Source organism: Chiloscyllium plagiosum, unplaced genomic scaffold, assembly GCF_037043375.1.
Source record: "Chiloscyllium plagiosum isolate Xiang-an unplaced genomic scaffold, Cpla_swu_hap1 HiC_scaffold_24, whole genome shotgun sequence".
NCBI classification, from domain to species: domain Eukaryota; kingdom Metazoa; phylum Chordata; class Chondrichthyes; order Orectolobiformes; family Hemiscylliidae; genus Chiloscyllium; species Chiloscyllium plagiosum.
Window position 1 is genome coordinate 27759387 of NW_028270162.1, and position 9925 is coordinate 27769311.

Sequence of the window (9925 nt, forward strand, 5' to 3'; positions counted from 1 at the left end):
ATAATGTAAATTTCTACTTGTATTTTACACCCCTGTGAAAGCGCTCATTTTAATTAATAAACATGTGTTCAGTGTAGCTTGGAACATGGCAATGTATAACAACCTCGGCTATCCGAACATCAATTATCCGAGTTTCAGATTATCTGAATAAGATCATAAGGTCTCATCAATCGTTTTGAACTCTATATAAAAGCACACAATATGAGAGAGATGCTTACCCACAATCACACACAGGACATCCACCAGGACAAAACTACTCTTTTGTAATCGCACATTAACAACAACAGCAAACAACACACACAACAAAACTGAGCCTCAGCCTGAATTTCCAGTTCTTCCAGAATCTTTAGTATCTGCAATGCCACACGAACTAATGTTGGATTTCCTCCCCGCCCCACCCCCGCCAGTTGCTTGTGCTCTCCTCGCCCTCTCTGTGTGTGTGTGTGTCTCTCTCTCTGCTGGTAACATTCACCGGGAATGTGGTGCCATGGCTGAAATTCACCTGAAATTCAGGGCAGAAGGTTGTTTCGCAATCGTAACTCCAAAGATGGAAAGCTACTGAACACAATCCATCTTGATCATTGAGGTTAGTTGTTTCATCCAGATTGCTGGTGAAGCCACCACTCTTATCTAGAGAAGTATAGATTAGATTCCCTACAGTGTGGAAACAGGCTCAACAAGTCCACATTGACCCTCCAAAGAGTAACCCACCCAGACCCATTCCCGTACATTTACCCCTGACTAATGCACCCAACTTACACAGCCCTGAACACTATGGGCAATTTAGCATGGCCAATTCACCTGACCTGCACATATTTGGATTGTGCAAGGAAACAAGCACCCAGAGGAAACCCACGCAAACACAGGGAGAATGTGCAAACTCCACACAGAGTCACCCAAGGCAGGGATTGAACCCAGATCCCTGGTGCTGTGAGACAGCAGTGCTAACTGCTGAGCCACTGAGCCACCCTACATCGTGGGAAAGGGACTGAAAGTGGTAAAACTGAATGTTAAGAATGTAATGATACAGTGTTAGATGAAAATAGCCAAAGTATTGTATCAAGGAAATTTATTACAAAATCTTACAGACCTTTATATACAATATAGTGTTAACTTACATAAAACCTTGGAGTTGCAAGAATATTGAAGATCATTAAGTTATTGTAATTTCTCTTCTTTAGGATGGCAGCCTGCAGTGCCCGACTTGCAAGGCCATTTATGGGGAGAAAACTGGAACACAGCCACCCGGGAAGATGGAGTATCATGTGATCCCACACTCACTGCCTGGATACCCAGAATTCAAAACTATTCGCATTGTCTATGACATCCCAGCAGGACTACAAGTGAATGCTTCTAACAATTTCATATCTTTTTAGGATCACTTGAGTAACTATTATCTTTTTACTGCAAATATAGTTCAGAGAGAATTTAAATTACTCATTTCTGTTGAAAAAGCGAAAAAAATGTGAATTTTGCACAGATTGCACACTATCACCACAGCACTGGCACAAATGGCTATTGTGCAACTATAATCCCTATCTGGTGGTGAAAATTAGAACACTTAGGCTTTTAAAGCTAGAATTCAGAACCAGTAAAAGCCTATGGGGACAATGTATTGGTATTGAAATTAATATATAATATTTTAAAACCCTCTATACTATGTGTATTTTGAATATCAATTACTTTGTTTATGCACAAAGGAGAAATTACTTGTATTTCTTTGAAGAGAAACAATCATTTTTATAATCTAATATCTTTAGCAGTTCAGTAGACATGTGGTGCATATCAAACAAAGTTAATCAGATAACAAAAACAGCCTGTGGAATATGGCATGTTCGACAGGGAAAATTCCTCAAATAAATTGGAATGCAGAAACCAGATCGCAACAGGGAATATGTTCCATGCAAAAGAAAAAATGTTGCATGAAAATATATTTACTGTTTTGTAGTTTTAATTGTGCAAGATGAGAAACACAACAAAGAGATGGTACTTATAAAAAGAACTATATTTTCAGAGGTATTAAGCTGTTGTAGATTTAGAGTTGACAGTAAAGAGAGAGATTATTGTGAGGCAATCTGTTCTAAAGTTTTGGAGATGAATAAAAATGGGACATTAAAAAGGAGGGTGAAGGATTGTAAGGAAGCTTTTTTTTTTACAGTTAGTGTCTGATGTCTGCTTTGAAGGAGGTAGGGGAAATTCTCAGAGGTCAGGGAAATGGTCAGAATGTGCTTGGTGAAGGAGGGAAGCAGCGTAGAGATGAGGGTGGACAAAGCCGATAGTTTTGGATGAAGGGAGAATCAAAAGTTCAGATTAAGTAGGCAAGATGTGGTATAGAAATAATTGCAGATGGCTTGGGTTTGGAAACAAACTGCTCACATTTGAAGCAACACAATCCAAGTCATTTTGCTGTACCCTGTTTTGTAAACAATGGGCAGCATGGAGCTAACTTTCAATGCACAGTGTTAGAGGGTAAAGCTCCCCAGTGGGTATTTAAACGTGTTTTAACTGTCTTAGTACTTGTGTGAAATTATGATTCATTAGTCAATCCACCTGTCACATTTCTCTCAATTTTTGTTTAAAATTGTGTGTAGGGTGTTGAACATCCCAATCAAGGAAAGAAGTTCACAGCCAGAGGCTTTCCACGACACTGCTATCTGCCTGATAATGAGAAAGGCCGGAAGGTAAGGTTTATATTTACAACATCTGTACGACACCCCCAAAACAAAACCACAACTTGGAATCTAGTATAAGAGCTAGTCATTTATATTATTGAAAAGACGGTTGAGTTAAAATCTTAACCAGCTGTACACTTCACAAACATTCTGACAGCAAGTTTTAAATTCCTTCGGACTCCTGAATTTAGACATTTTATATTTGTAATGGAGGTAGATAATTTTTCCTCAAAGGTACAATAGGTCCCTGAGCAGAAGATTTGCCTAACTGGAGGTTACATGAATTAAAGATGATGATGTGCAAAAACCTCATTTAAAACCTTAAGAAGAGCCTCAGATCAGATATTAGTTCTCAGTTCAGATGGTAGATCAATCTTAGTTGAGGATACCAAATGGAATTATCGAAATTCTGCTGGCTGTTCCATATTTTTTGCACCCTTAAAATTTGGTATTTAAAAACAAGTCTCATGGTGACCATGTAACCAATGTGAAATGTCACAAATACCTATCTGGTTCACCAGTGCCCTTTAGGGAAAGAAGTCTGCTTCCTTTCTAATCTTTAATTTTCACTTACTAGATTCTAAAGCTCTTGATTGTGGCATGGGATCGCAGGTTGATTTTCACCATTGGAACATCCAACACCACTGGAGAAACGGATACTGTAGTATGGAATGAAATCCATCATAAAACAGAGTTTGGATCAAATTTAACTGGACATGGCTACCCAGATCCTAACTATTTGGAAAATGTCCTTGCAGAGCTGTCTGCCCAAGGAGTCGTGGAAGACTGCATAAAGGACTGAGAAGAGAACTTGAAGAACTAATCAATAAGATTTTTGGACACAGAGTATCTTACCCTGCAAAGTACATTACTAGGGTTTAAATATGCTTTGCTTTACTGCCTTGACCACTACTTTGTTAATGCCAGTTCAGGCTAGTTAAAACCAGACTGTGTTGGCCTGATTCAGTTTACTGGTGGCAAATTACAGTGATATACTGTGCAAGTTTGTGTCTGTTATTCCTTATGGAAAGACCTCCACAATATTAATAATTAGAGACAGTTAAAACAAGAGAAAGCGAGGGCTGTTGCGCCGACAGTTAATTGCACTGGTCATTCCTTTAAATAAGAACAGAAATGTTTTCCATTTGATTGAATCATACACAGTGCACCTTCTGCTATAACGTAGCTAACTGTGCACAGAGGCAAAAAAAAAGCGTCTGTTTAGTTGTCGGAATGCTGGCATCAGTCAACATGTCGCTTTCTAGAAATCATAAAGCCGTACGTGAAACATGCAGCATTTTCGTAAATAACCTGTGTACATCTCTCAGGGATGTCAGTCTTTTTGCTTGAGTGTGTCTCTGTAAATAATGTACAGTGGACAGAAGAAAGCGGAAAGTAGCTTTGCACGTGAAAACTGTATGGCTTAAAAAGTGCCCATTTTATCTTATTTTACCATACGGACAGCAAAATCATAGAGAATTTTAAAACCATTTTGACTAAGGTGGTTTAAATTTAAAGACACTGCTTATCAAGCGTTATTCAGAAATAAATAAGGGCTTGTTCTGTGTTAAAATCTGTCTCGTTACACCATTAGTCCAGCTAACTATTAGTGTCCTGGTAGCCCACGTTGCATGTCAGTAACAATTAATACATATGTCCTCAGTCGAGGTTGTTTATTTAAAGTTAACTTTTGTAACTTTAGATGTTGCTATACTTCGTAGCCAAGTATGTCACAGTCTTAACTGCATCAATTACGTCTACTGTGTTTTGTAGACTATTATGTCAATGAAATTGGCAGTGAATGTACCAGAGGCCGAGATATTTCCTTTTCATTAATGTGGATTTTTCTGTTTTTAATTTTAAAACAATGACTCAAGTTCCACATGCAACTCAGTAGGGGTGATGGTGGTGTGGGGGCAGCGTGGAGTCCTGGGATGTTGCTTTTAAGAGGATATCAAAAGACACAACAGCTATACAATCCAGCCCAACGGCAGACATTGGATAGTACTGGTGCCAAATGCAATCACTTGATCAGAAAATGGATGCGTACTGACATTTGGGATGGATTCTTCTGTCAAACCGAGGTAGTGTAGAGTGGAATGTTACAGAGCTATGAACACTTTACAAATGGCAATAGCTATGGAAGTGTTCAATATTATTCTGATACTGCTGTCAAATCCATTGTGTTCACAGTCATTGCTGGTGAACGTAATGTACACCAAATGCTGTTTCTGCAAGTTACATTCTCGTTGCTGGCTTGTTTGACATTCAAATATGAAATCTATTGCCCAAAAAAAAAATTGAAGGGAAAGTAAATGATCTTAGTAGAGGTTATTGACATTTCCATTGAGGTTAAGAGTCACAGTAGCTCAAAGGTGAGTAACATGTACTCAATAGCCTAGGTGTTTTGAAGGATGCTGGGTAAAATGGCAATCTCTCCTGAATTAAGACAATTTTTGAAAAAAAATGACAATTGCTTTGTTGTTAAAAATGTGCAAGCAAAACAAAAACATTTAATTCCTAAAGTGAAAAGAGATGTTGGAGAGTTTCTAGTAAGCACACTAATCTTGAAACTAAATGACAAGAGTTTTTTATTAATTTAAATAGTTGCTCAATAATTTTCACCTGTAGGCAAAAGTGGAGCTGCTCAATCTGTTCTCACAGCAAACCCCTTTCTGCTAGAGAATGATGTCCTCATATTCTATTCTGATGACACCATTATAATCTTTGTCACACCCAAAAAGTGCCATAGAAATGCACTAAAAGACCAGCAAATTCACTGCATTTGATTCTGCACACATGTCTTAAACCATAAAAACTGTTAACTGCATGTATGCTAAATTTACCAGAGAAATCAATCTGGCAGCATTAGAATCAGCAGTGGTTGGTGCCAATGGAACTACAAGCAATATTGCATATAACAGATTTTGAAACATTCACTTTTATATGGAAACAAAGACATTAACAAAGCAAGTGTAAATAGCATATTGAATCCAGTGTATTTTACAAAGTAGAAGGGCAATACCCATTATATAGACCTAGGCAGGTTCAATTTAAAAGGTATTAAATTGAGCACGTATAATCAAAGCAATTCCAGTGGTATTGGAAAGTACAAGATATTTTGGTTAACTCTGATTTTGAAGGTTAAATATAAATCACAGTTATTTTAGAACCTTAAGTCTGAAGATGTTAAGTTAGAAAGTATGACAAATGATTTATTTTGTTATTATATTTACATAACAAGTTGAAATTGAATCAGTGATGAGGCCTATTACAAAGTTGGCAATATCTCTTCTACTCAAGTGACCAATGGGCCATGAATTTAAATTCTCCTTTCTACTTTTATGAAGAACAGCCAATGATTAGGCTAAATATAGAAAATATTTATTAAAGGATTAAATTAATTAAAATTAGCCTTTAAAATAAAAAGCATAAAAATATAAGTCACCCATGTATTTTTTTTTTAGATTCAAACAAATTATAGGTATATTTGCCAAGCAATTTAGTGAATTTTATTTCTGATGATAAGAAGTAATACATTTGTGAAGAGGGTCTTATAATTGTCAGCACTTTGTAAGCCTAAACAAGTTCCACAAGACAAAAAGCATGCATAAAGGTCCCATCATTTGCAGAGGATTTAATAACATCCTAAAATATTAACATTACTGTATGGCTCTCTCACAAATACCTCAAATATACATTGACACTGATGAGAATTAATCTGTTTGGTATATTAAAAGAGCAACCTTGTAAGAATGCAGAGAAAAAGGGAAAATGCTGAAAATCATCCAATGTGTGCTAGTTTCTGTGGAGACTGATGAAGATCATTGGTCCAGAAGGTAAAATTTGTTTCTCTATTCACAGAGACTGCTTGATTTGCTGAGTACTTTCAGCATTTACTGTTTCTTAGGTTTTCAGCATCATTAGTGCTTTGCTCTTGGTTTTTGTAAAGCGCAGATTCCAGCTTTGTTGTCTTTGGCTAGTCGATGTTGTTTTTCCCTGGGAAAGCAAGTTGTACTGGTCGTTGACACATAACACTAATTAAGAAATTGGGGAAAGACGTAATTTGCTCTCGAGTGATGAATTATTCTTGTTACCTTCCCAATTAGTACAGTGTCATCAATATTCCACTGAACCTTTTGCCTGGAAGCTACTCACAATTTGCCAGGAATAACTTAGCAGTAAAACAGACAGAGCAGTAAGATGGTAGGAAATTGTAGTTGATTTTCCATTAGTGCATTTTGTAAAACTCATTAATTTTCTCGTGTTACATTTTATTTGCCATTTTCTCTACCATTTTAGTCAGTGTTGTTTGACACAACTTGTTGCCACCTTGAAACTTTGCAGTGTAGATTCCTTAATTCCCTACCATCCCCATACGTTTGTGTTCAAAATCAAGATGAGTTACTAAAACAAAAACCAAAAGAATTGCAGATGCTAGAAATCAGAAACAAAAACTTGCAACAGCTCAGCAGGTCAGGTAGCATCAGTGGAGAGAAATTAGAGTTAATGTTTCGGGTCCAGTGACCCTTCCTCAGAACACAAAAAATGAACTTAAGTAACCCTGAGATAAACAGCAATTCGTAAAATTTCAGACATAGCATCAGTCTGCAGTATTCAATCAGCCATGATCATATTGAATGTCATGGGGAGCTCAATGGCTTCTTCCTATTCCAATACTAGCATCCATTGGCCTAATCTTAAACCAACGCACTGTGCAGAAAAGCCACAGGATATGGTGGAACATTGTTGCTAAATCATTGTTGACTTCAATATAAAGTCAACCAAGTGTGAAATGTGTTGAATCGGACATTGTCAGTTAACTAAAGGATAGATAGATTTAAAATTGCCGCTATGTGACTGAGTAGGATAATGGTCATGGATCTAACATTGAGTTCAACTTTAGTCACAAGTGTTTCATTTTAGGAAAAATGTTGTGAAATAAAAGTTAATTATGTCGAAGGGAAAATGATAAATCAAAGGTAGCTGGAAGGAAAGAAACAGAAAATCAGGATTGAAATGTAGCCATTCACTTCAATCTTTACATTTGTCACATTAAAGTGAAAGACAATAAACACAAACTTGGAAGCTTTTGCCTTTGGAACACGTTTTGTCAGAAGTTCCAGATTTTTAAATGGGGCCTAGTTTCTGGAGAAGGTCTTAGATCTTCAGCCTTCTTTACAACTCCCACGTTTTTCGTTTTCTTGCGAGCAAACAAGAAAACCAACAGGACTCTTAACAGTCTGATATAGTGCCATTGTAGCTAAGCATAGATACTGTCACATTTATTGCCTGCATATATTTGCCTTACTTGGCATAGCTATCGTAAATGGCATTGGGAGTTCTAGGCTATTTCAATAACCAGGCAAGTGTTTCCTACAAATCTGTTTGCTGCACAACCCTTATAAGAAAGGGAGCTTCACTTTAAAGATCCAGGCAGAAATTACTGCGATGATTATAGGTTACGTGACATGGCTACTTTTTAATCAACAGTACAAAAATATTCTCTAGAAATGAAGAAAAGTATGTCAAAATTTAAAATGGGAATGAATAGCATAAAATAAAGATTTTAATTCAACATAAACTTACAAAGCCACTCGATGTGGATTCAATGAATCACAGCTTATATGATTTATTCATCCAGAGAAATCTGGTTGGAGCCCTTGAGCCAAATGTAAATGTTTTTACTGTTTCTTTAATAAATTGAACTTTTTACTCAATATGTGAACAACAATGTTAAATATCACACTTGTTTTGATGCCATTGAGACATTTATGATATATTTCACACTTTGAAGGAAACAATGCATCCTAGGTTCTAAATAAGATATCAAATATGAGTACCATTACAAAAAGACAAGTTTATTGAAGTGGGTTCAAATAACTAGTCAATATATCCATGCAATATATTTTTAAATTATGTTAAAATGAAAGTGTTCCTTGAAGAATAATGGGTGCCCTAAGCATATTGCTGTGAGGTACATTAAAAATTTCACTGAATTTGAATGCCGAACATCTAGATTAACTTTAAACTCAGCCACTTCGGATTTTGTGGAGATAAACCCTATCTGATTCATATATAACTCCAGATTATGTAAAGTGCTTCACATTTGAAAAGAATGAGACATGTAAATATTTGTGTCCTGTTCTAGTTTTGAGGAGAGATTGCCTTGGGGGAAATGTGATGTGTTGTGTTAAATTTCATGCAATCTGCACAATATTGATGTAGATTTTGATACTGCAAAATGTGATATGGATCACGGATTCTTTCTTCCATGACTATGTCTTGTGTTGTTATTTACTCACCAGCTCATCTTGAATTTATGTAATGAACTCATACAATATGTATAAACTATTGGATAGTATTGGATTTGCTTGTAACTGTTAGTTATAAATAATGAATAAACTTTATTTGGAGGATAAGATTTTACAGTTGCCAGGTTTTTTAAAAAAGGCTTTTCCACCACAGTTTCTTTGCTGAAGAAATTCTTATTCTAGAAATGATATAATTGGATCCCCCAGGAGAACATTGTGATGAATTGATCCTTTTCACAGTGTTTGAGTCATTTGAATTTATTTTCTGAAGACAAAAGCCAGAATAATGATAGTGTGAATTACTGTGTAACTATCAGAATGACGTCCCTCTTGCTGCATTAACCTGATGCTGATGTTTGAAATTTCAAGGGATCTCTTAGAGTTGACAAGTTGTATTTTTCTTGAAATGGGATGGAAAATTATTTAAGCAGATTCTGCCTTCACTTTTAACTTAATTTCAAAGTGGAGTTCCAGATGTGTAGATTTTGTCTTTCTGCAATTTGAGAAGCAACCAAATTAGAGAAGATAGCAAATTAGCACTATACTTGTTCTGATAGTGGCAACCATTCCAAATTAGAGTCAGCGATGAGATGCTTGCCACAATATACTGTATAGATATGGTTCACTTTCCTATTTTCACTTGCAGGTATCTCATCTGCTGATGACTTGAGCCAGGTGACACAGAGGGATCAATAGCAGTCAAATTGATTATTTAAATGATGCCACTGAGAAAGGTTATATGATTGTAATATGATAAATGCAAGAATGAATTCTGTACTTGAACATGAGACATAAACAATAGGTGTCCACTGGAAAAAGGCAGAAAGAGAAATGGGTATATTTCATAAATATGTACTGAATATTCAATGATTTTTTTTCAACAGAGCTAATCAGTTGTTAACCTGTTTCCCTCAGGTATTTGGTTTTAAGCTTTAGTGA

The 9925-nt window shown here is 36.2% G+C and overlaps 1 protein-coding gene across 2 annotated transcripts in view; it reads left to right on the plus strand.

Moving 5' to 3' along the window:
• dtx1 (deltex 1, E3 ubiquitin ligase) overlaps nt 1-9094 on the plus strand; it is a 241364-nt gene extending 232270 nt beyond the window's left edge. The window contains exons 7-9 of one of the 2 annotated variants that reach the window (XR_015761256.1): nt 1182-1386; nt 2592-2681; nt 3250-3269. Coding sequence is in view for 1 of the 2 variants with exons in the window: in XM_043715649.2 (XP_043571584.1) it covers nt 1182-1343; nt 2592-2681; nt 3250-3474 (477 nt within the window). In the remaining variant the exon portion in view is untranslated. Of the gene's footprint in view, nt 1-1181; nt 1387-2591; nt 2682-3249 lie in introns of both variants that reach the window. The other variant, XM_043715649.2, reaches the window with a different exon arrangement.
• The last annotated feature ends 831 nt before the right edge of the window (nt 9095-9925 follow it).